This window comes from Rhinolophus sinicus, chromosome 2 (genome assembly GCF_057876585.1).
Source record: "Rhinolophus sinicus isolate RSI-liver-muscle chromosome 2, RSI-T2T, whole genome shotgun sequence".
NCBI classification, from domain to species: domain Eukaryota; kingdom Metazoa; phylum Chordata; class Mammalia; order Chiroptera; family Rhinolophidae; genus Rhinolophus; species Rhinolophus sinicus.
In genome coordinates, this window is record NC_142502.1 from 10,655,778 (window position 1) to 10,683,214 (window position 27,437).

At 36.6% G+C, this 27,437-nt stretch overlaps 2 protein-coding genes across 3 annotated transcripts in view; one reads left to right on the top strand and one right to left on the bottom strand.

Annotated features, from left to right (window-relative positions):
- LOC148758739 (uncharacterized) overlaps positions 1 to 26 on the bottom strand; it is a 366,645-nt gene extending 366,619 nt beyond the window's left edge. Inside the window, exon 1 of the mRNA XM_088795357.1 lies at positions 4 to 26. The gene's annotated coding sequence lies outside the window, so the exon portion shown is untranslated. The remainder of the gene's footprint in view (positions 1 to 3) is intronic.
- Positions 27 to 129: 103 nt separating this feature from the next.
- TFB1M (transcription factor B1, mitochondrial) overlaps positions 130 to 27,437 on the top strand; it is a 53,951-nt gene continuing 26,643 nt past the window's right edge. Inside the window, exons 1-4 of one of the 2 annotated variants that reach the window (XM_019749250.3) lie at positions 130 to 340; positions 3,253 to 3,404; positions 16,600 to 16,708; positions 18,132 to 18,283. In XM_019749250.3, the coding sequence (XP_019604809.3) occupies positions 208 to 340; positions 3,253 to 3,404; positions 16,600 to 16,708; positions 18,132 to 18,283 (546 nt within the window). In that variant the 5' untranslated portion in view covers positions 130 to 207. Of the gene's footprint in view, positions 341 to 1,567; positions 1,670 to 3,252; positions 3,405 to 16,599; positions 16,709 to 18,131; positions 18,284 to 27,437 lie in introns of those variants that run through there. The other variant, XM_074333737.2, reaches the window with a different exon arrangement.

The window sequence follows — 27,437 nt, forward strand, 5'->3', positions numbered from 1 at the left end:
TACCCAGCCTGCACCGCACTTAGCCGGAAGTAGCTCAGGCGCTCCGCCGGAGTTTCCTGTCCGCGCTTATAGCTTCCGACGGGATAGGTCCGACCAATGAGAAGGGCTCGGAGGCGGGCCATAGTGCTCCCAGGCTCCTCCCCCGCCGGTGCGGTCTGAGCGGCGGAGAAAGACCTGTACGAGGCCAGGACGTTCCCGCGGTGGCTCATGGCTGCCTCTGGGACACTGAGCACTTTCCGTCTCCCGCCGTTGCCCACGATTCGAGAAATCATTAAGTTATTCAGACTGCAAGCGGTGAAGCAGCTCTCCCAGAATTTTCTCCTGGACTTGAGGCTAACAGGTGGATCGCTTAGCAGTACTCCCGGCATGTCTTCCCTAAGTCGATGGGGGCGTGGGCCGGGGCGTTTCGCGCGGACCCTGCGGGCCGGTGACCACGGTCAGGCACAGGTGTACAACCGGCCTTTAGTCGGGTCCTTGCATCACTTCGTGCAAAAAGAACTCCATGGCCAGCAGACGCGTGAAACCCTTGTGTGCTCACGGGATCCCGCGCTCGGGACTTTGCGGTGGGCTCGTGCAGGCGGGTTGTGCAGACGCCTTCCTAGGGGAGGAAGGGTACGCGTGTCGTAGAGGGTTGTGGACAGTCGAATCTCACGGTGTTAACACTATGAACCGGTACAGCACGTGCTGATTAGGTTTGCTTTTCATGCAGTTTAAAGTTACCCGAATTTAAATTAGTGCAGGGATTTTATCAGTAACACCTCGAAAAGAAGTATCACTCGTAGGATTTGTCATTGAAACGTTTGCTTGAGCCTGAGAAATCCTAGAGGGCGCTAATACTCCTTCGGTAAATGCATATTGAACAAGCTCTGTATTGGTGCTGGGGCTGCAAGTGGGAGTGAACAAGGCAAAGTTTGTCCGCGAGGAACTAACATGTTCCTGTTCACGTTCCCGCTCCCTATTTTAAGTCACTTTTCATGCGGTAGAATTTATGTACACTAAAATTCTCCAGTTTGAGCGCAGTTTGATGAGTTTTAATTAACTACCACCATTTCTTAGTGATCTTCCCTTCTGTAATAAAAGGAGGTTGCAAGAATAAGATGTATTACAAGTGTGTCTGTTAATTCACTGTCGGAGGACTTACTATTTCTGAAGTTTTAATATTTCATTCTATTTGGGCCCCTCTTCAGAAGCTAAAAAGAGCAGTAAATCACACCAAGTAGTTCATTTTCAGTTACAAGAGGTCTCGTCCACAACGCTCGACTAAGATGTTTTGTTTCTTAGATATGGAGCCTTTATTCTGCCAGTTGCAATATGAATTTGGGTAAAATAGCTGAACTCAGCTTCAGTTTTTTCATCTGTTAATTGGACGAAGGTCCTACAACAAGAGTTTAGAAGCTTACCCACCTCTAAATTTCTTTTCTGCGGGTCATTACCCATATTCCAGGTACAAAGTTTCATTCTCAGGACTGAAAATTTAGGTCTTTCTATTAAAAAAAAAAAAAAATCACATATATTTTCTCATGTGAGCCTTTATTCACCCTCAGGTGGATATGTGGAAATATCTCAGTATGATCCAGTCACCCTCAGAAGTGAATTCCAGAATCTAAATACTATTCTCTCTTCTATGGGAACCAATATGAAGGGAAATTAAGATATGTACTTGTCTGAGGTGAGCAGCTCAGGTGGGAGCACAACAAGATGGAAACCTAAGCTTTAGTGAGCTGACGGTGCCTCTTTGTTATTCCTTTATATTTGAAAGTGCCTGAAAAGTTTGAGGGCTGAGTCACTGACCTGCCTACTGTCATAGCTCTCCTTTTTAAAAATGAGAATATTAAATTCACTCCATAATGCTTGTGGGTAATGCATCACATTTGTATCCTCTGAGAGGCATGGATCTGTGGCAAAAGAAAGATTGGTTGTAGAATTGACACCTGAGCTGGAGCCCCTTCTCTTGCATTTTTTTTTTCTAGATGACCTTGCCCTAATAAAACAGACAAAGAACCTTTGAAGTTCGGAATAGTTACATTGGGATAGTAGTTCTTAGTTAACATGTTATAAGGATGTGAGAAAGCATGTAAAGCACCCATGACAGACAGATGGTCAGTGGATGCTGGTTAGCTCCTTGCAGCCATTAAAAACACTATTTTTGGATGGTTCAGTCATTTTTTGCTTTTTAAACCTACCTTGCTTCCCGAAAAATAAGACCTAGCTGGACAATCAGCTCTAATGCATCTTTTGGAGCAAAAATTAATATATGACCCCGGTCTTCTTTTACTATAAGACCAGGTCTTATATAATACAATATAAAACCTGGTCTTATATTAATTTTTTTTCTTCAAAAGATGCATTAGAGCTGATGGTCCGCTAGGTCTTATTTTCGGGGAAACAGGGTACGAAGGTAGATTCTCAATTACAGAAGCAAAAATGGGAACTAAGTACAGTATCAGTGAACAACCAAGAAGTGCTGGTATGTTTTCAGTGTCTAAATTTCTGCTAAGCCCAGTTGCTTGGATTTTAATATCTCAGTATGACCAGCCCATTGTGATTTTTTTCAAAAGTGATGATTGATTGCAGTGAGTCCTTAAAAATTCGCTTTCACATGATTTCTTAAGGTGTGCTAATTTAAAGAAGTAGATTAATTAAAATAATTTTTCCATATCAGCTTGCATGTTTGCAAAGCTTAAAAACCTTCATTGCTAAATTTAACTTTTAACCGAAAATGACCAAGAATCCAAATTTCTGCAAGTCCTATGATCTAGAAATTTGTTGCCACTGCCATATTGAACACCAACTAGGTGTCTATAGGTAGAAATGGAGACAGCCAGCACTTTTGGCTTCTGGATTTTTAACTAGGGACATTGAAAATTCTGAATGTGAAGTGAGTCTTGCTTCTGAAATATTCGTTGTTCAACAACTGTAGGGACGTGATGCATGCTTATCCAGTCGATTCTTAGGAAATGATTGGTTTGGAGGAGGAACAGATAGGAAATACAGTATTAGCTAAATTTAAGTTGAGGAAATTCATCATGATAATCCTATTTTTGTTAAGGGACTGGTACTTTTAAACACTGATGTGATAGAATATTGAAAGGCCACTATATGTTGGTTTAGACTGAGAGAGAAATATTTGGATAAATATTGTATGTAGAGTAATGGCTGATAAGAATTTGTAGAGATTATTTTTCTTTTTAAATTCCATACACCAAAATTTTGCCAAAATAATCAAGGTAACTAAAACTTTCTTTATTCCAGATAAAATTGTAAGGAAAGCTGGCAATCTGACAAATGCCTATGTGTATGAAGTGGGCCCTGGGCCGGGAGGAATCACAAGATCCATTCTCAATGCCAGTGTTGCTGAACTTCTGGTGGTTGAAAAGGACATTCGCTTTATTCCTGGATTACAGGTGAGATACTTAAAGTGTCTGTTTAAAAACCCAATTTAAATCTTTAGGCCATGACTCTTAAACCTCAGGGTATCCAAGGATTATATAGGTTGCTCCTCAAACTGCAGCTCCCCCGGTCCCTTTGCAGAGATTTTGGTTCTATAGTCCAGAGAGGTCTAGAAAGCTGCATTTCTAACAAGCTTCCTCACATGGCCTGTTGACCACAATTGAATAAACCTGCTTTATGCATTTATGCTAAACAAATTGTTTTGTATCACCTTTTTAAAAAAAACTAACAGTTGTGCATATCAGGGCCCATTCCTTTAAACACAAGTAAAAACAAGTAATGCCAATGACTGAGCATGACTTCTGAGAACTTCATATAGGTTCAGAAAATCATTTCTACAAGCAAAAAATGGAGAAGAGATGCTTAGTCTAGAGGCTCATTGTTAATGTTAAGCTTAGGCATTCATATAAGAATCCTTTAAGTGAAGGAATGAAGTTGTACAACTGTCGATAGAGATTTAAGATGAGGTGTGAATGAAGTAATACAAGCATCTTTAAAACAATCAGTCTGAACTGTTAATACATGAGAACTATTTAAAGGAACTAGGCACGTTTCAACTAGAGAAAAGCCTTGAATGAAGTGAATTCCGGAGTGAATGAAGTGAATGAAGTGAGCTGCCTATCAAAGGTTAGCAGGAGAAAGGATAAACTTGTTTGGATTTTCTCTGGGAAAGAATGAAAACAAATAGTTGGGAAGTGAGGGAGGCAGATGTGGATTTAAAATACAGACAAGTATTTTTAAAACGTTGGCAAACAGTGGAAGAGATCATGGCTGTAATCTCGTAAGGGGAATTCTTCATAGGGGGCATTTAATGGCTTAGAGGCCTTTGTCTGATTCCTCCCTAATTCTAAAACTTTAAAAAAGCCCTTAGCCCTTGGCTCAGATGAGTAGCAATTTATTAGGTGAGGCCAATAGAATAGTAAAATTATCTGCATTACTATTTTCATACAAGAAGATAAATTGGTTTAAAATTAGTACATTCTAATACTTGTGTATTAATGAAAAAATGTTTAATTTCTGCCAGAACAGTTGGAGAAAATTTGTTGGAAAATCTAGGACTTTGTGTGCATGCATCTGATTTTTTAAATCAACCTAGTGATATTTTTCTTATTATATTTTGCTATATCCAGTTTTTCTAATTTAAGAAATCATATGGGATTTACATTTACCTAATTTTGCCAGTCTTTATTGACAGAATTGGTTTCAGATTTATAATTTTATTTTGGGATATTATATGGTACATGTTCCTTGATCAAATGTAAAATTTAATCATGATTTTTGCTTTGAACTGCTTTCTTATTTTAAGATCTGTATCTCAATTGGAGGTGGAAGCGGGATTATTATTGGGAGATTAGGAAATGATAAAAAGAAACTGAATAATAGTACTTAATTCCCTTCATGTTTAATCATCTAGCCCTTTCTGGACAGACGGAAAACTTATCTGACTTTTTTGCCCTTAAATGAAACTTGTTAACACTCAATCTGTTAGATTCAATTCTTTCTTATTAGGCAAGGAGGTGAATCAAATTTTTGTTCAGACCCATCGTAATTTACATATTCTCTCTGATCTCAACTAAAGATCTTCAAAGACAGACTGTTTAAAAGAGAACTACACCCTTCTCTTTTCAGCTGCCCCCCCAAGTCCCTGCACTTCTAACCCGCCTTGCTTTACTTGTCTCATTAGACTTACCATCATCTGACACAGTATGTACATGTTCTTATTTGTTAGTTGTCAGTCTCACCCCTCTGGAATGTAAGCCATTAGGGTAGAGATTTTTGTCTGTTCTGTTCCTTGTTGCATCTCTACCATATAAGAGTTAGTTAGGCACATACCATGTTAACCCGAAAATAAGACCTAGCCAGACGATCAGCTCTAACGCATCTTTTAGAACAAAATTAATATAAGACCCGGTCTTATTTTACTGTAGGACTGGGTATAATATAATATAATATAATATAATATAATATAATATAATATAATACCAGGTCTTATATTAATTTTTGCTCCAAAAGATGCGTTAGAGCTGATTGTCTGGCTAGGTCTTATTTTCGGGGAAACACAGTAGCAGGTGTTCAGTAATGTTTCAAATGGGAAATAAAAAGGTTGACTCTCTAGCTATGTATCATTTATCTAATTAGCTGACTCTATCATTTAATAGTGAAAGTGAATAATTGGTAGCATTGATTATCAAAAAGTTTTGTGTTCTGTTTTCTAAATATTAGACAGTTGATTTCAAGGTAAATTACTCTACAGGAAATGTATATTTGATTTATTATCTGTTTCTGTAGAAGAAGCAAAATTATTTCTTAATTCCTTGTGTGTTGGAAAGGAATTTGCCTTGAAAAGAAATGTTGGGTACTAAAATATTAAATAGACTTCTTTTTCCTTTAAAGAATGTTTCAATATGTAAAACCACTTTCTTTTAGAGGTACTGAATTAATCATAAAACTGAGTAAAGTCAGAAGAAAAGTGATCTATTTTAAGGATTCCATTTTAGTGATTTCTAAGCTAATAGAATTACTTTTTAAAGAAATGGTAATAATTTATAAAATACCTTCTAGCTGAAAGTATGTCATTTGCAGCTTAATTCAATTCTTACATTATTATCATGAAGCAGCTCAGGGGAAAGAACGTAGTGTTCATATAGGTTTCACTATTAGCACGTTGTGAAGTGAGAAGACATGTGTAATATGTGAAAGCACTATAGTATAGTTTTACGGTAAAGAACACGAACTCTGATATAGAAAACTCTCCAGGACATATTGTACAAGAAAATAAGATAGAGTAACATGCATAACACAATCCCATTTGTTGTTAAAAAATCCAAACTCTATAGATGTATATATGGACATTAATATGTTAAATTATAGCAAAATATCCAGAATAGTATTTTGAAAATGAAAACCAACTGTTAAAGTTGGTTTTCTTTGGAGATTCTCTAGGATTGGAGGGTAAAAAGGGAAAGTACACTTTTTACCATATATATACAAGTACATGTGTATATATTTAGAAAGGACAATGTATTCAATGAATTGTCAATTAAAAATGAAAACCATTAAAATACATTAAAAATAGATGGAAATAACAGAAAAAAAAAAAAAAAAGAAGAAGAAGAACACATACTCTAGTGTCAGACTGCCTGGATTTGAGTTCAGGTTCTACTATTTACTGTTTGTATGACCTTGGGCAGGTAACTCTTTGTTTCTCATTTTGCTCATAGGATTGTTATGAGAATTAAATGAATACCTCGTACTTAGTGGGCACTCCATACAATTTTCCATTTAAGTAATCATTTAAATTATTAACCCCATGCCTTGGGCACCTCTGTTAATTAAGGATTGATCAGGAGACTGCTAATCTGGAAAGAGGTATAGGTAAGGTTATTCCTTTGGAGCCCTAAAAAATCCCTAGTGCTATGGAAACACTGGGGCTCAGAAGTTCTCCTATGTTTTCTTCTAGATGTTTTATCTAAAGATGGAATCTTAAAACAACAGACTAATTAAAAAATGAAACTCATAGATACAGAAAATAGATTGGTGGTTGCCAGGGGCTGGTAGTGGGCAAAATAGGTAAAGAGTGCCAAAAGGTACACACTTCAGTTATAAAATAAATTAAGTCCTGGGATCTAATATACAGCATGGTGACTATTGTTAATAATACTGTATTGTGTATTTGAAAGTTGCTAAGAGAGTGAATCTTAAAATTTCTCACCACTGTTTTGCTGATGTAAGGTCTTACCTTCAATATGTAAAAAACAAATCTGTGAAGCACAGTAAATGAGGTGTGGCCGTATAGCAAATGTTGTGCACCTGAAGCTAACATAATGTTCTATGTGAATTATATCTCAAGTTTTTAAAAGAAGTTGAATGCTAAATTGAGTTGAAAGCTTATTTCCTGAATAATATGCAAATTCTTAGAAGAGAATCAATAACGAATTCTAAGCAACATAAGATCCGATGGCTTTCAAAGTAAATGGGAAGCAGAGAAATAAAATCCCCTCCAATTCTCCAAGGGTCAGTTAAGTAGAACACTTAATTTGGTGGTTAGAGTACATCGTGGTTTGACTGCTGCAGGTAAACTAAATTATAACCCTGCCAGCATTTGCTCTTTGTTCTGAACACTCCATAACAAAACAAAACGAAAGGCAGAAGTCTCACTTTGCTCTTCTTACACAATGAGGGGAACACGAACCTTGATACAAATCTACAGTTTGGAATAAAATATTACATTAAATCCCTATGAATCACTGGATAATATTAGCTTTTTACAATGAGCAGAAACATTATGAAGATATCGCTAAAATATTTTCCATGGGGAAGATTGTTTAGACACTAAGCAAGATCATTCTAACCCTACATTCTCAAAATGGAGTCATTATAATTTCTTCCAAACAAACTTAACCCATGTAAGTGTATGACATTTTAGCACTTAAAAATATGTGTTTCAGAGTAACGGTACTTTGAGAAAAAAATTTTTCATTGCCAAAACCCAAAGTAAGATTTCTGTGTTTTCTTCTATAACTTTCATAGTTTTAGCTTTTACATGTAGGTGTATGATATGAGTTAACTTTTGCATATAGTGTGAGGTGAAGGTAGAGATTCATTTTTTTTTTTTGCACAATTTGTTGAAAATATTATTTTTTCCTCAGTGAATTACCTTATTACTGTTGTCAAATACCAAGTAGTCTTGTATGTGTTGGTCCATTTCTGGACTTCCAATTCTTTCATTGATCTATATTCATCAGTAGCAACCTGTATTGATGCCTGTATCTTTATAGTAAGACTTGAGAGTAGGTGATATAAGTCCTTGGACCTTGTTCTTTTTCAAAATTTTTGATATTCTAGGTCCTTTGCATTTCCATACAGATTGTCAATTTCTATTTAAAAAAAAAAAACCCTGATGTGATTTTGTTTGGGATTGAATTGAAATTATAGACTACTTTGAGGAGAACTGGCATCTTGATACAGTCTTCTGACCTATGAACATAGTACATATCTCTCCATTTAATTAATTTTCTCTGATTTCTCACAGCAGTGTTTTATAATTAGTAGACAAGCCTTGCACATCTTTTGTCAAATTTACCCCTATTTCATACTCTTTTGTGCTATATTGTACTGTGGTATACTGTGCAGTATCAGTTTTTAATTTCTAATTGTTTGTTGCTACTATGTAGAAATACTCTTTATTTTTGGACGTTGATTTTGTATCCTGCAATCTTGCTCCACTCATCTATTAGTAGCTATTTTGTAAATTCCTTAGTATATTCTGTATATATTAGTATTCCATCTGCAAATAAAGACAGTTTTACCTCTTCTATTCCAATCTGTTAGCCACTATTTCTTTTTCTTGTCTTATTGCACTGTCTAGGACCTATAGTACAATGTTGAATAAAAGTGGTAGGAGCAGACATCCTTACCTGTTCCTGATCTTAGGGGGAAAGCATTCAGATTCTTACCAGTGAGGTGATGTTAGCTGTAGATTTTTCCTAGATCTCCTTTTTCAAGAGGATGAAGGTCCCTTCTATTCTAGTTTGCTGAGAGGTATTTTTGTTTTTGTTTTTTTGGGGTTTTGGGGGGTTGTTTTGTTTTGTTTTGTTTTGGATGAGTGGATGTTGGATTTACAAAAATATTATAATTTTTCTGAGTTTATTGAGATAATCATATGACTTCTCTTCTTTTTTCTTCTTTAATGTGGTGAATTATGTTGATTTTCCTAATGGTAAACCAATCATCTGAGGAATCTGCAGCAGAGGTGCCTCTTTCATTTTTGGTATTGGTAATTTGGGTCTCTCTCTTTTTTTCCTGATCAAACTAACTACAGATTGGCCAATTTTATTGATCTTCTTTAAAAAAAAAAAAAAAAAAGCTTTGGGTTTCACTGATTTTTCTTTTGTGTATTTCATAGGTTTTTGCTCTGAAATATTTGTCCTGTCTTCTGCTTGCTTTGGGTTTAATTTGTTCTTTCTGTAGTTTTTTAAAATGGAAGCTGAGGTCCTTGATTTTAAAGGCTTTCTTATTTTCTTATAGGCATTTTAGTGATACAAATTTCCCTCTCAGCACAGCTTTAGCAGGATCCCACAAATTTTTATATGTTCTGTTTTCATTATCATTCCATTCAAATACTTTTTAATTTTCTTTTTTTAAGTGATTTTTAAATTTGTTAGATATAAAGAAAAACTTCCAAAAGCAGTTCCAAATTCCCACATAATGTTCAGATCCAATTTCCCTTTTAATTTCTTATTTGACTTTTGGGTTATTTAGACATGTTTCATTTAGTTTGCAAATTTGGAGAGTTTTCAGATCTTTGTTATAATTTTAAATTGCATTCCATTGTGATCAGATAATGACTTGAATCATTTTAAATTAAATCAGATTTGTTTTATAGCATATAATGTGATCTATCTTGGTATATTTCCTCACGCACTTGAAAAGGATATACGGTCTGCCTAAAAATATATGCATTCTGCTACTGTTGGATGGAGCATAAATTTCTATTAAGTCAAGTTGGTGTTATTAAAGCATTCTGTCTCCTTAGTGATTTTTCTGTCTACTTGTTCTATTATTTATCGAGAGAAAGGTATTGAAATCTCAGACTCTTCACTGCAGATCTGTCTGCCTCTCCTTGCAGTTCTATCAGTTTTCGTTCTATCCACCTTGGAGCACTGTTACCCGTGCATCAACATGTAGGATTGTTCTGACTGTGTGATGAATCGGCTCCTTTCTCATTATGAAATGATCTTCACGATCACTAGTGATATTCTTGCCTTTGAAATCTACTTTAGCTGATATTAATATAGCCATTCAAACTTTCTTTTGATTAGTGTTAGAATGGTGCATTTTTTTTTCCAAATAGGAAAAACGGTTTGTGATTTTACATTTAATGTGGGTTTCTCGTAGGCAGCATATAGTTGGGTCCTGTTCTTTTCTAACCAATCTGACCGTGTCTACCTTATTATTAGTTTTCTATTGCTGCTAGGACAAATGACCACAAATTCAGTAGCTTAAAATGACACAAACTTATTCTCTTACAGTTCTGGGGATCAGAAGTCTAAAATCAAGGTCAGCAGAGCTGCATTTCTTCTGGAGGCGTCAGAAGAAAATTTGTGTCCTTACTTTTTCAGCTTCTAGAGGCCACCTGCATTCATTAGCTTGTAGACCTCTTGCTTCTACATCTGCTACTATTGACTCTAATCCTCCTGCCTCTTCTTACAAGGACCCTTGTGATTACATTGGATAATCTCCCCATCTCATGCTCTTTAATCACATCAGCAAAGTCCCTTTTGCCATGCCAGCGAACATAGGCACAGGTTCCAGGGGTTAGGACGTGGCCATCTTTGTGGGCCACTGCTCAGCCGACTGCAGCTTATCTACAACTCTTTGTTCTGTTGTTTTAGTGGTTTATCGGAAGTATGTAATACGCATCTTCACGTATCCCAATCTATCTTCAAGTAATTATACCGTTTCAGTGATAGTATACAGATCTTACAGTAGTGTATTAGGTTGGCGCAAAAGTAATTGCAGTTTTTGCAATTATTTTTAACCTTTTAAACCACAATTATTTTTGCAACAACCGAATACTTGCGTCTCTCCCTGCCAGGCCTCTGTGCTATTACTGTCATACTTCCCCATATGTTATAAAGTTCATGATACAAGCGATTTTTGTCGTAAACGTCAATTCTGTATTAAAGAGATTTAAATAATAAGCAAACATTCTTAAGTCTTTCCCCACGTGGTTACGGTTTTGAGTGTTCCTCATCCATATTTCCATCTAGTGTCCTTTTCTTTCTCCCGGGAGACTTTCTTTAGCATTTCTTGCAGTGTGGAACTGTTAGTAATGAATTTTTCAGCATGTGTATGTCTGAACAAGTGTTTTATTTCGCCTTCATTTTTGAAAAGCATACTGGAAGTTTTTTTCTGTGAGTACTCTCAGATGTTGCTCCAGCCTTCTTTCTGGTGTTGCTTCTGAAAAGAAATCGGCTGTCCTCTCTATCTTTGCTCCTGTCTTTTTCCTCTGGCTGCTTTTAAGATTTTCTCTTTATCACTGGTTTTGAGCAATTCCATCATGATGTGCCTGGATGTCGTTTCCTTCACGTTTCTTGTCTGTGAGCCTCGTAGAGCTTCTGCAGGTTTTCCTGTACTTCCTGTTTTCCAGTGTCTGAAAATAGTTGCTTCAACTATTTTGTCCATTTTTTATTTGTTTAAGGCAAAAGAGTGTATTTCGTCCCTTACAGTCCATCTTGGCCAGAGTAAGAACCTCTAGGATTTTTTTAACCATTAAGTAATATGCTTATTTCAGATAATTTTGGAGATAGGAAGGCATTGATTGTTGTTAATATTGCCTCTGTATTTTATAATAGGTACACAGAATGATTATTTCTACTTGCTAGACAAAGTGGAGCGTTCACAGGATTGAGAATCAAATAAGATGGTGTTCCAAGTATGACACTTAACTAGCTTTATGACCTCGACCTTATTGTTGAAACTTTTTTCGCTTCAGCTTTCTCATCTTCAGCATGGGAATAAGTTATCTTTTCTGGTTATTATAAGGATAGACAGAAATTTGCATAAAGAGCCAGGCATGTAAAGAGTCTGGTATATTGCCAATATCCAATATATGGTTGCTATTATAATTATTCTCCTTCCGGTCGTCTTATAAAAGGCCATAGAAAGTAATGTAGTCATTCTGGCAAAAGAAGCTATCTTAATCAGAGATAATAATTTTCTGAAATTCTTTTATCTCTAGCAAATTTTAAAAAGGAATATTGCTTAACTTTGTGTTGTGACAAAATTACATATTTTACACATGTAACTAACTTGATACAGGTCTAACCATGGTTCATCATAACATAGGCAAAACTCGACAAATAAGCAGAAGTTGGCTTACAGCCAACGTGATTTCCTCGTCCACTACAAATTACAAGTACAGAGATGAGTGCTAGAAGCAGACCCACTGACAACAGCAAGAAGTAACAGTTATTACTGTGGCAGAAAAGCTATAAAAAGCAAATATAAAAACTGAAAAAAAGTACAGAAGTGAGGGATCGTAACCATGGAGTCCATTACTCTACAAGCAGTAATGAAAAAGTCATCAAGAAAAGGGTGAAATTGGGTTCATTGTACTTGGCTTAAAAAGAAGAGAATTGTGCGATACAGTTTAGAAAGATTTCCATCTATAAGTTTCTTTTTAAGAAATGTTAACACTTAAAGGAGTAAACATTGGTTAAATAGAAAATTTACAAAATCAAACATCTTAATTCCTCGATGAGCCTGAGTAAATGAGTTTCCACTCTCCTTGTGGTCCTGTTTAAAAAGCAAAGCCAGCTGACCTTTTGAAATCATGCTGTAATCTTCATCCTAAGAAAAGTCTATTATATAACATCTTAAGTTCCTTTTGTAAAATAACACTAGTCTTTTCTGTGTATTCTATATAGGAATAAAAAATTTATTTTTCACCTATTACATTCCATGTTATAGTTTTGTTTGTCTTTTAATTCTTGTATGGCTTACCTAACAGTTTTGCCCAGCTCTTATTTCAACAGTGTTCTGAGTTCCTATTATGTGGCAAGTCAGGAAGACTGTTCAGACTGGGCTGTGTGGTCAGTGCTTAGCCCACTGTGCAAGGCTGGCGGGCTGCCATGAGCCCCTCACCATGAGAAGGTGGCATGAAGCATACAAGATGGCTATTTGATACAGTTTTTGTTCTCAGGGAATTTATAATTGTACAGAGTTCCAAGAATTGCATAAATTCTTTCCTCATCATATTAGATCACCAACAAACTGCCTAGGCAGACCATCTTTACTTGCTCCCTGCAGAAAAGTGTGCGCTAAGATCTTGTTAGAGAAGAAATGTGTTTAAGGGACCACGTGAAGAATAGGTCTGCCTTTGTTTTCTCCTTTCATTAAAGGCATTTTCCATTATGTTGCGCCGTTACCCTTTACAAACTGAATACCAGAAGAAAACATTTTCTCTCTTGGAGACTTGGTATAATTACTTCCAATAGAGAGTAAGAATTATATAATTCAGTATGTCGCTTGTAAGAGCTAACAATTCTCTCATCTCTGGAATTGTTAGCTCTCACAATTTAAATATGTTTCCCCTTTTCATGGTTTGGTTTTCTATTTCTTGTTTTATAGTCTTATATAATGAATAACTTTTACTCTGGCTTACTTAATGTCTCATTTTGGAAGAATATAGGATTGAAAACTGAAATAAAAATGATAGAACAATTTAAGAGTGTCTGTAAAAATACTCATTTGGCTGTAATCAAGTGCCTGCAATTCATAGTCCGCGGTGCCTTTGAGCACATTATGGGTAATACCTCTAGGGCTTTGAAGTGTAATGCACCACAGTTATTCCTAAAGGGCTATAACAGGGATCTTTCCCACGCCTCCATCATCCCCAAATATCATTATGACAATGAAAACATTGTTCTCTATTAGTGGTGGGTTAGAAAGTCTTTCTCTGTCACTGCTGAATATCATTAGGTGTTTAAATGGCTATTGTCTGTAATCATACGATCATTTCAGTTTGGATAGCACTTTTCCCCTCTGCCCACAATTGCTTCAGACCCTTCACATAAAGCTATGCTGTGAACACAAGTATTCCTTCTACAGTGGGGAGTCAGAGGGAAGAAGGTCAAGCTGCAAAGTAGTCATGGAAGACGTAGACCTTTAAACAGTGGGAAGATTTGGTTTGTCATTGAGTGAGACATAAGGGGAATCCAAAATAAACATAATAGAAATATGTGTTATATCAGTTTTCTGGTGTGCAGCTGTGTGTGTGTGTGTGTGTGTGTGTGTGTGTGTGTCAGTCAGTGTGGAAGAAATGAACATTTCAAATGTGGTTGAGTTATCAGAGCATGTAAATTAATGTCAGAGAGCCAAGTTTACATTGTTTTAGGCTTAATTACTAATTACTTAATTACTTTCTATATATTGACATCATGAAACATAAGCTTTTAGTTCTGCCTCTTTGTTTTTGGTATGCTAATTTGTTTTGTTTTAATTATGTGAAGGATAATTACAGAAAAAAATTCTAATGTTCTTCATTGACTGTAAATGCTATCATTAAATACACAGTTTTTATACGCTAACAGCCTGTTCCATAGAGAACTATCTCCTTTTTTATTTATGGTATATTGAGGTTAATATGTTTTCTAAGATTTATTATTTGGAACTCATTAGATTAAGTTTTAACAAATCATGATAATTTAAAATAATCCATAAGTACTTTAATATCAGAGGTATGCAATTATTTTTGCTAAATTATCATGGCTAAACATACCCAATGAGGTGATTCCCAAACTAAAACTATTTAGCCTCTTACCAATATAGGCAATTCAGCTATGTGTTTCTGAAACATCACCTGTGTAATTCTACCTGAGTTATCAGTGAAGTAAATCTTTGCGAGTTTCTTGACCTTACAGATTTGGGGAGCCCCAAATTTCAGAGGTTAGGAGAGGAAGTTTCCAGCTTCACAGAAAGCTGAATGGGATCAGGTCACTCACTCCTTCATTGACTTTGCAAATGTGTAGGAAGCACTTACTCTGTACTGTTGTAGCTGCAGGGGATATGCAGGTATTGATCCATAAAAGGCGCTTCCCTTAAGGAGCATGTGTTGTTAAGGGGGAAGAAACCTATGGGTACCCATCGCAGTGTTATAAGTGCTATAAAGAAACACGTGCACATGTTGACCCAAAGACAAAAGTAATCTACAAACTGGGTGCCTTGGTCCACGTGGCCTCTCTGGTGTCTTGTGATGCTTCTTTCATCCTTCCTGTCAGTTGCCCGAGTTAGGCAAGGGCAGGGATAGAGAAAATCGGCTTTATAAAAGCTAGAGAAGCAGGCCCAAGGGAAGCTCAGGACCAAAGCTCTCTGAACTGGAGTCCAGGTTCTCTGAGCAACCTGAGCTGAGAATGTGGGAAGGGGGTCATCTCTTCCTTTGTAATTTACTTTAGTGATGTTTGTTCTCATTGATTATATTCACCCCTGCATGTTAAACTTTATAAACTCAGGGACTGAAAGGGCTTTAAGAATCAAGTTTTGTGTTGGCTACAGGGACACGTAAAACAGTACAAATTTATAGATGGCTTAGCTATAAGGTTCTTTTTAGCTAGGAGCCAGCACTAGTGCTATGACAGCATATCTTGAGGCATGGTGCTAAAGTGGATGATATGAAGGGGAAAAAAAAGACAAAGGAAGGGGTACTCCACATCTTTCCTTTTTTTCTTTTTGACTCAGAAAGACTGAGGAAGTGGAAGGGAAGCAAATGGTTGGAAAGTAAAAATAGGCTGGGATGTAGCTACTGTTAAAACCCACAGGATAATTCATTAGGTTGAAAGTACCTGTGGATGAAGAAATATTAGGATTAGGGGTGCTCAGGCTGGGGGAGTGTTTCAGAGTGCCCCGTGCAGCCTGGCCTTGACAGTGACTTTCTGCTTGGTTTGAATCTGCCTGAAAATTAAGTTAAAGGTCTTGGTAATACGTACAATCATTTGTGTATATTTACTCAATAAAGATTGAGTTGAATTAAGCTCAACGTTTGTGATTTACTCCTAATTAATTCTCAGTATTTCATTATAATGTCTTTAATTTATAAACTTAGAGATAAGAGTTGAGTTTTTGCTAAATCTATGCAGAAATGCAAGTCATTCTGAGAGTCAAAATTATGTTAACATTACAGAGGGTGTCCAAAAAAATTTATACACATTTTAAGAAAGGAAAAAACTATATTACAATTGTAATACTCAATATATACCGATAACAAAAGATGAATACAAGTCACGTTTGACTTCTGCAATTACAAGAAGGGCTCAAAGTGGTTACCATCAGCATGATTTTAATAGAGTGTTTTCCTTTCTTAAAATGTGTATACATTTTTTGGGCACCCTCTGTATTTGTGAAATTATAAGCTCTTGTTATACTATTATCTGTTACTGTCCCCATTGATTCGTATATGTTAAAAGTGAAGCACCACGGTTGTCTGTTGCAGTGGTTACCATGTACTGTCAGTTCATTAGTGGTCACTTTTTGTCTCTAGCTTTTCAGATTGATTTAATGATGTACAGATTTGAAGTAAAAAAAAAAAAAATTAGTTTCAATATTCACCAAAGTGTAGGTGCTCATTTTATTGACCTTTTTGTAAACTAGATGCTTTCTGATGCAGCACCTGGAAAACTGAGAATTGTCCATGGAGATGTGTTGACATTTAAGATAGAAAAGGCTTTTCCAGAAAGTCTTAAAAGACAGTGGGAGGATGGTAAGTCACTTTGGGTTGGTTTTCTTACTTTCTTTTGTAATTATTTATATTAAAAATATATATTACAAATATTCTATACTTATTAAAATTATCTGAACAGAATTAAATAGTTCATATGCACTGTAATTTTTTTTCTGCTTTCCACTTTCTTCTAAATTACAAAATCGAACTACTTTTTCTTCTGATTTGTTTGTCTCATTTTTCAAATGTTTTGGGTTCCACTCAAATAAGCTTGTCATTTTTATGATACCGTATAGGGATGGGGTAAACTAAGAAACGTTTTAGTAAATGAAGCCAGACCCAAACCTTTCTTTAAACTTTACATCCATTGTCTTCCTCACTCTTCATTCGTGGGCAGTGTTTATTGGTTACCTCTGTTCCAGCTCTTTGGACTACAGATAAATAGCCTGTGGTTTTTGCCTCAGAACAAATGGAGGAGCAATTTTGGTACAGTCCATCTGGCTGCCACCGGGTGTCCGGCCTCGCCACGGCCAGGCTCCTTCAGAGTGGTTGGTGCTGCCCTCCCTGCTCCACCTTCCATCACACCATTCTCTTCTCAGCGCCCCGCCCCTGCCCCACCAAGCTCCCGTCACAGTGACCTCCTAATTGATTCAAATCTTATCTGACAGTTCCCGGACATCATTTGACTGTTACCTACTCTCTTATGAAAGATTTCTCAGTTCCTGTCTTCTCTAATACGAAGCCCTCCTGTTTTTCCTTTTACGTTGCTGTGAGCTTTTTCTAACTATTCTTTGCTGGGGGTTATTTTTTTTCATGCACCTCTTACATGTTGTTTCTGAGATATTTTTTTTTTTTTTGGTGTGCTCTCTCCTCATGCTGCAGACTTGCCGGGATTACTCCTGTCCTGCCGTTTCACTTCCCACCTATGTATTGCAGACACAACTTTATATCCAGGCTGTATCCCCTTCCTGCACATCTGACCTTTTGACAGTTTCATTTGCGTGCCCCATAGGCACTTTGACCTCGTTGTGTCCAAAGCAAATTATCATTTCCCTCAGACCAACTCTTTTTCATATTTTTCCTAAACCAGAAACCTGAGAACTTCCCTGACTGACTGAACACTAATTAGGCAGAATTTTTTCCTTAATAATTCAAAGCTGATTGCGATAGTATATGGGGGGAGGGGGTTATCACTGTGTGAGGGATATAAATGATAAATGTCTAACTATTACATTGTTTTGTACACCTGAAACTAATAAAAAAAATCCTTATTAAAAAAAAAAGAACTGATTGTGGAAAAAAAAGCTTTTGAAGAATAAATGGACTGAAAAATACTTAGCCGTATCTTTGCATGGTTTTACTTGATGCTATTAATATTTAGTTTGATTTTACTCTTAACTAAGATTGTATTCAGAATATATTGATGAAACCATTCCAAGTTGTTTTCTCTCCTGCCCACCAGATCCTCCAAATGTACATATTATCGGGAATCTGCCTTTCAGTGTATCAACTCCACTGATTATCAAGTGGCTTGAAAACGTTTCCCAGAGAGACGGACCCTTTGCTTATGGCAGAACCCAGATGACATTGACTTTTCAAAAGGAAGTAGCAGAGGTAAGGTTTAACTTTTTCCAGCTATTTCATCACGTGATGAAATTCCAAAACAAAATAGTACTGCATTTTTATCGCAGACTGTTTTCTAAGTTAGTTACACACACGGAAAAACCCAACAGTAGCTCAACCAAAAGTGAAGCGTGTAGTGTTGACAGATGTAATCGTTGTAAGCTCTCCGTGGAGAACGTGAATGATTTGCTGTTGGGTAAGAAGGCAGTATAGTAACCATAGGACACAACGGCCGTGGAACAACCAGAGAAAGATGGAACCTGTGGAGGAAGACACCCTGTGCAACGCTGGTGATGCGTTAATACATAGGGCATGATGTGTGATGTTATAATTGATGTGTTAAACTTAATGGGATGATAAAGAATGTTATAACTGACTTGGAGCTGAGAAAGGAAGGGGGTTGGTGTCTCATTCAGTATGTAGACTTTCATCTAATCCCACATTCCAAAGGCTGGAGTGTTCAAGTTCCCTCTCCAGGAAGTAAACCTACAGGGTAGTCGAGGGCAGTTTTTGAGCTGCAGAGGTTGAGGAGGGACTATGCAGACTGTAATTGTTTTAAAAAAAATTATTGTGACATACAAATGGAAAAAAGAATATAATGTATATATGTGGCTTAACAAAAAGAACACTTGGGTTCCCACTACACAAGTCAAGTTAATACTTAATCACCAACATCTTTGACACCCTTCTGTATGCCTCATTTTGATTCTATCTCCTGTCCCCCGCCTACTACCAAGGTAATCAGTACCATGAATTTGGAGTTTGTTATTCTCTGCATAGTTTGTCACGTAGATTCTTATCTGTATAATTAATGTACTTTAGTTTTGTCCATTTTTGACCTTTATACAAATGGATTAATACAGTATGTATCCTTTTTATTCTGATTTTCTCATGTTGCTCATAAGCTGCGGTTTATTTGTTTAGCTAATATATACTGCCCACTCTTTGATTATGTCATAATTTATCTGTCCGTTCTTCTGTTTGGGGGCCCTGAATTTCAATGTTTTGTCATGAACATTCTTACATTTGTGTCAGCTAGAGCACATAGCCAAGATATCTCTAGAATATATTCCCAGGAGGAGAAATGCTGGATTGGAAAGTCTGCAAATCTTCACCCTTGCTAGATAATGCTAAATTGTTCTCGAAAGTCCTTATGCCTATTTCTATTCCTGTCAACTGTGTGTGCGAGTTCACTTTGATCCATATCCTTGCCAGTCCTTGCTATTGCCAGACGTATATTTTTGTTAATCTGGGGAGAATGGTGTTGTCAGTGTGGTTTTATTTTGTTTTTTGATGATTTCTAATGAAATTGAGCACCGTTTTACATGTTTATTGGCCTTTTGGGTAACTTCTGTTTTTGTGAAGTACATGCCTTTTGCGCATTTATTTTTTCCTCATTGACTTGGAGGAGTTCTTACATATTCTTGCCAGTCCTTTATTAGTGAACTGTGGTACAGATATTCTTCCATCCACCATGACATGTTGTTACGGTCTTTTTATAAGTGTCTTTTGAGGAGCCGATGTTTGTAATCTTAAATGTATGGCTCGTGCTATTTGTGTCTTGATGAAGAAATACTTTTATATCCTGAGATCATGAAGCTATTCTTCTATGTTATCTTCTAGAAGCTTTGTTGTTTCACCTTTCACATTTATGTTTATAATCCACTCGGGGTTGATTTTTGTGTATGGTTGAAGTAGAAGCCCATTTTACTATTGTTAGCGTATGATTCCAATTAACCTAGTGCCATTTATTGAAAAGTATGCCCTTCACTGACCTTTATCAAAAGCCTATATAAGCAGTGGTCTGTTAGAGACACCAAGAAGAAAGATGATGTGAAATCTAGGAAACAGAACGCCCAGTACAGAAGACAGAAGAGGGAATCTTTAGGAAGAATATTCTGTTCACATCAGAGCAGATCAAGAATTTGGTAAAATTACCTATTGTTTGCATATATTCAAGGAATAGTTACACAGGTTGGGGAAAGTTTAAGATTGAATTAGTGAAAAATAGGAAACTATAGTAAGGATTGATGTAAATAAAAAATATAACTATTGGAAAGAGAAGTGAAAAATACTTGGAGATAAATATTTATTTTGGAAACAAGAAAAAAACAAAAGAAGGACAATATAAAAATAACCACAAAACTTTACTGTGAGTCTCGAAAAATCACTGAGATAAATCAAGAGAAATATCATAGCCCTGGAAGGAAAAATGGTTAGTGTAAAGATGCTTGTTTTTTTCAAATTATGTGTTACAATAACATCGTAAAGTATAGTGAAGTTCCAGTGTTCACCTGGAGAGACGGACCTGCAAGAATGGGTAAGAAATTTTGAAAAAGAAGAGCAATGAGAGAAGACTTGCCTATCAAATGTTAAAACATATTGTAAAGCTCTAGTATAGTAATCAGAGCTCTGCGACGCAGCGTAAGACAGGTCAGTGGCTAGATTAGAAGGCCGGGAATCAGACCACTTAGCATACGCGTGTTATAACGATCAGATTCTAAATCAGAGAAAACAAAGAATTATTTAGCAAATGCATGGATATTTGGTTAACTCTTATGAAAAAAATATAGCAATTCATCATATGTAAAAATTCCAATTACTGTGTCTTCCAATTCACCACACATTTCTGTGGTGTCTAGTCTTATTAATTCTACTCTGTCATTTCAGATATTGCATTTTTATCTCTAGAAGTTCTAGTTGGGTCTTATTCTCCCTGAAAATAAGACCAAGTCTTATATTAATTTTTGCTCCAAAAGACACATTATGGCTTGTGTTCAGGCGATGTCATTCTGAAAAATCATGCTAGGGATTATTTTCCAGTTAGGGCTTATTTTCAGGGAAACACGGTAACTTTCCTTTCTCTCTCATGTTCATGTTTTCCTTGGCATCTTTGTGCATGTGTATAATATACATAGCTGTTTTAAGACCTTGCCTACTAATTTCATTACCTCTGTCATTTCTGTATTGTTTCATCAGTTGACATTTTCCCCCACTTTGCCATGGGTCCCATTTTTCTGCTTCTTTGCAAGTCTCATAATTTTTGACAAGATATCAAATATTGTGAGGTTTTTGGTTTTTTAATATTGAGGGCTGGATTTTGTAGTATTGAGTTGAGTGGTGGGTTTTGTTTGGGCATATAGATCCGTGTTTCCCTGAAAATAAGACCTGGCCGGACCATCAGCTCTGACGCGTCTTTTGGAGCAAAAATTAACATAAGACCCAGTCTTGTTTTACTATAATGTAATGTAATAATATAATCCTGGGTCTTATATTAATTTTTGCTCCAAAAAGCACATTAGAGCTGATGGTCTGGCTAGGTCTTATTTTCGGGGAAACACGGTAAGTTACTTGCAGATTGCTTTGAGTCTTACTTTTAAGCTTTTTGTGACTAGCGCAGAGCAGCTTTTAATCTGAGGGTAATTAAGTCTCACTCCTAAATCATGACCTTTCTGAGGAATCCACCCAGCGCCCTGTGTAGTCTAGGGCTCTCCACTTTAGATCTTAGGAATGAAAACTATTTCCAGTTCTTGGTGATCCATTTTCTCCTACTGCTTTCCAGCGGTACTTTCTCCAGCCTCCCAGGCTTCCCCAAGTGTTGAGGAATTAGCCTCATGCTCTCCCAGACCTGTGTGTGCTCAGCCAAAGAGTTGAAGGAGCGTATCTCTGAGTTCTCCCTCACTTCCTTGCTCTCTCTCCCTCCCCCACCCGTTTGTTCCCATATCTCCAGTGGTTGGCCCCACAGATGTGGCTGCCTGGGCCTCCCCGAACTCCGGCCTCTGTCTCCTCAGGTCAGGGAGACCTCTGGGCTCTACGTTGTTCCTCTGCCTTGTGCTCCAGCCTGACAGTGGCCTCCAGGCCCTAAGCCGGGCAGGCGTTCGGCTCACCTTCTCTCCCTGTCAGTGATCGCATCTAACGCTACAGGTTGTCCCATCTATGAAAACTGTTGTTTCATATATTTTATTCAACTTCATGATTGTTTCTGTATAAAACTTTTTAATATCAGAATTTGTTTGAGGACAGACTACATTAGTTCAATTCTTTAGTTTCTGTATAAAACTTTAATATCAGAATTTGTTTGAGAATAGACTACGTTAGTTCAATTCTTTAGATGCCTTGCTCTCAAATACTGTATGAGTGCATCATGAGAATTTTGCTTCTTAGGTCCATCCCTCTCTCTCTACCCATCTTCCCCTTGAGAGCAGTGATTCTCAAGGGAGTGATTTTGCCCCACCCACACCTTGGGGACATTTTTGGTTGTCACAGGTGGGGGGGGGTTGCTTCTGGTGTCTAGTAGATAGAAATGAGGGATGCTGGTAAACATCCTTCAGTGCACGGACAGCCCCCCACAATAAAGAATTATTCAGCATTGACCAGCCCAAAATGTCAGTACTGCCGAGGTTGAGAAATTTTGCTTTAGATTATTTGGCCATAAAATCCATCTCAAAAATGGAGGACCTTTTTGTGTTTGTTAGAAACTCTAAGATGACATCTCTGCTTTCCAAAGGACTTTGGAATCTGAGCTCATGAATTTGTTCATTCTCTTCTGTTGGCTTGAATTGAGGCCATGCTAATAGTTTTCTTTGTTGGTTTTCTCAACCTTTGGATTTGTCCTTGTTTTTTTTTTTGTTTGTTTTTCTCAGCGGACATGATTATTGTAGTATTTCTGTTCTTGAATAACAACAGAGATGCAAAATAACATGTACTCTGATTCTTTTTTGGTAAAGAGCAAAGGAACAGAGGCTTAAGAGGTGGAGTAAAATTTTCAGTGACTCAGAATGTTACTTGCAGTTATTAATAATAGTGTTGTTTCAACTTCACTGTATGCAATTATTTTTCTTTAACAAAAAAAAAGTTGATTTTAGTTAATTTTTAGTATGAATATTGAAAGGAGTTTCTATTGAGTCCATAATTTATGGCATGCTTTAGAAGTACGGATAACACTTGTCCTCTGACTGATTTTTCACATTTTGCAAGTGAAAATTTCAGTGCGAGACTACATAGCATGATTTTCTTATATACCCTCTCTGTGTTCTTGACAATTCTATTTGTAGTTTTGTATTTTCGCCACCGAAAGCTCTTTTAAACTTTCTTTGCTTGGCTGTGTGAGTTACAAATAAATGAGCATCATTACAGAAATAAATGAGCGCTCTTCTTACCCCTTTCTGTCTAGGACTGTGCTGTCTAAACGTAAGGATTCATCTCACACACACTAAGGGACATACAGACAGTATATAGTTACATGTCATGGAATAGAATCAGACTGGGTAGCTATAAATGAAACCTTAACAAATCTCATCTAACCTTACTGTGTAGATGATGAAACTGAGACTCAGTAATTTAATGCATTCAGAAAGGTCATGGAGCTAAAGTTACAAGGAAAGCTGCGCTTGAACACAGGTCATATGTTTCTGCTAAGGTCATGATGCTCACCTTCCCTGTGTGGCTGGACCTATAGTCTTTTCTTTCTGGGTCCAGCATCAGCCTCTTTATCTCCTACCATCTCCAGGGGACCCTGGCAGTTTAATAGTCACATCCCTAGCAGGGAGAGGGTCACCTCTTCATTAATTACATAGTTTTTCTTTGTCTCTGATATGGGCTGTTACACTTTTCAAAAATAAGCCATTTTTTTCTACTTGTACTTAAAAATTTTTAGATGAATCAGGAAAAAGAAAGCAACACTGTCCTTGCAAATTCTTTGACCCCTTTTATTTTTATATTCAGAATGCTTTTAAAAGTTCAAGGGTTAGCGGTTTCCTTTTACTGAAAAATTAAGGTTTGGTTTCCTGGCCTTTTTGCTGGTGCAGTCATCTATCTTATAATGGAGTTTGAATTTTCATAGCTTTACCTGTAATATCTGTACCACAGAAATATCCATTCAGTTAGAATGGTTGATTGAGCACTTAACTCTTATGCTAGCTTCTAATGAACTCCTTTGCAGAGGTTTCTGGTCTGTGGCTTCAATTGTTCTTTAATGAGTTAGGGCAGGTGTGTGTGCTGCTTCCTTCTAAATTAAGCCATATGGTTCACATGTTTTCATCTCTACACCATGCGCGTATTTACTTCAAAGATTGGATGGGTCAAGTTAATAGTCAGGACCGCCCCTGCCCTGGCAGGAATAGATGCGTAGCACATAAGTGAAATGACTTAAATGTCTGTGTCTTGTTTTGTTTTGGTTTTGTTTTTAGTTTCAGGTTGTACAAAACAGTGTAATAGTTAGACATTTACACCCCTCACAAAGTGATACCCCTCCTCCCCCAATCTGCTACCCCTCTGACATCGTATACAGCTGTTACAATTCCATTGACTATTCCCTATGCTGCACTCCACATCCTGTGACTACATGTATATATGTATACAGAGGGTGCCAAAAAATGTATATACATTTTAAGAAAGGAAAAAACTATTAAAATTGTAATACTCAATATATACAGATAACAAAAGATGAATACAAGTCACGTTTGACGTCTGCAATTACAAGAGATGCTCCAGAGTGGTTACCATCAGTGTCCAGACATTTCTGATTATGGCGTACTACTGCTTGAGCAATGCTGACCAAAGTGTCCACTTGTATACTTTTTTTGGCACCCCCGGTATATATTTTTAATTATAGTTGACGTTCCATATTATTCAGCTTCAGGTGTACACTGCAGTGGTCAGGCATCTGCACCATCCATAAAGCTGTCTCCCTAATATGACAAGTGCCTATCTGACTCCCTACAAAATCTTTACAATATTATTGATGATATTCCCCAAACTGTATTTCATATCCCCATGGCTATATTGTGATTACTAATTTGTACTTTCTAATCCCTCTACCTTCTTCCTCTCACACCTAGCAATTCTCAGTTTTGTTTTGTTTTTCCCTATATCTCCAAGTCTATTTCTGTTTATTCGTTTATCCCGTTCTTCAGATTCTACATATAAGTGAGATCATAAGGTATTTGTCTTTCTCCGTCTGATTTATTTCACGTACCATAATGTTCTCTAGGTCCTTCCATATGGTTGCAAATGATAACATTTCATTCTTCTTTATGGCCAAGTAATACTCCCATTGTATAAATATACCACGGTTTCTTTATTCAGTTACCTATTGATGGGCATTTCGGTTGTTTCCATATCTTGTAATCAGCAAGCTCCCAACTAACAAAAGCTTCACAGGTGAATTTTACCAAACATTCAAAAAAGAATTTTCACCTATTCTCAAATTATTCCAAAAAATCCAGAAGAAGGGAAGGCTCCCAAGCTCATTTTACAAGGCTGCTATCACCTTGATCCCCAAACCAGACAAAGACATTACAAATAAAGAAAGCTATAGGCTGATATCCCTAATGAACATAGATGTAAAAATCCTCAACAAAATATTAGCAAACCAAATCCAGCTATACATTAAAAATATCATACACCATGACCAAGTGGGATTCATTCCTGATATGCCAGGTAGGTTCGATATCCACAAATCAATTAACGTGACACACCACATTAACAAAATGAAAAATAAAAATCATATGGTCATATCAATAGATGCAGAAAAAGTATTTGACAAAATCCAGCATCCGTTTATGATAAAAACTCTGAGCAAAGTGGGAATAGAGAGATCATATCTCAACATAATAAAGGCCAAATATGATAAACCCACAGTTAGAATCATACTCAATGGGGAAAAGCTAAAACCATTCCCCTTAAGATCAGGAACAAGGCAAGGTTGCCCACTTTCTCCACTTCTATTCAACATAGTACTGGAAGTTCTAGCCACAGCAGTCAGACAAGAAAAAGAAATAAAAGGCATCCAACTTGAAAAGAAGAAAGTAAAATTGTCATTATATGCAGATGACATGATATTATAAATAGAGAATTCCAAAGACTCCACCAAAAAACTATTATTAGAATTGATAAATGACTTTCGTAAAGTAGCATGATACAAAATTTATATTCAGAAATCAGTTGCATTTGTATACACCAATTAAATGTGTCTTTATCAAATTAGCTTACTTCAATACCTCACTGGATTGCTTTTTTGGTTAAAGTGATTTTTAAATCTCTTGAAATCATCAGTGGAAACATACCTTTCAGATGTAAAGTAAAAAAAATGGTAGAAAATACAGGATGAAATATTAATTTTTAAAATCTGGGCATTTTTTTTGGTTTATTTTCCGATTTTGTGATTATATTCATGCTAGATTTCACGTTTATACAACTGCTTTGATCTGTGCTAGTTTGCCTAGTGCATTTTGAATTAATTTTGTACCAGTGGTAAGATTAACCTCCTTTTTAAATAAAGAACTAGAAATATTTTTGACCACTTGATCCATAACCTTATTTTACTTAAATCTATACTTTTATTATTTGTGTTTATATTTTTGATATTTGTTTGATATATATATATATATATATATATATATATATATATATATATATAGTTTTTGGTTTCACATTTTAGTAAGGAGATTATTTTGTCAGATATACTCATCACTTGTCTTAATCTCAACTTCCCAATAATTTCAGCTGTCCAAATACAGACAAGAGCCAGGTAATTTAAAAGAAAAAGGAATAAGATAAAAGGGTGGCTTCTGAGTAAAAAAATAGATGCTACAAAATCTGTGAACTTAGCCCGTAGGAAATTTTCTCAGCATCTCAGATTAAAACCTATTTTTAGTCTTACTTAAGGCAAAATCGCTTAAAAGCCAAATTATGTGATTTTCATGCCCACAGCGGGTCAGAAGCAGCAAAGTAAAAGGGTCTATTAGAGGTCAGCACATGACCATGAAGGAGGGAAGAGAAAAGCCAGCACAGTACACACAATGCAGAAAGCGCTGCTGACCATTAGTTGTGAGGCGCACCGCCTGTGTACCTAGCCCAGGATGACTCCAGTGGTGTTGACCCCACGTCATTCAGAAGAGGTGCAGAATGTCTAGTGAGCTCTCAGAACACAGGAGGATTTCAGAAAGATAAGTTTGCCTAATTTTTTTGTCCAGCTTTGTCCAGTCTTAACATATTGCCATTTTTCATATCTTTTTAAGAAATAAAATAATGTAGATATGTTTGGAGCCTTTTATCCCCTTTCTTTTCCTCCCATGATTTGTACAGTCTTAAAATTTATATTCGTTATTCCAATGCTCGCTCTCTCTCTCTCTCTCTCTCTCTC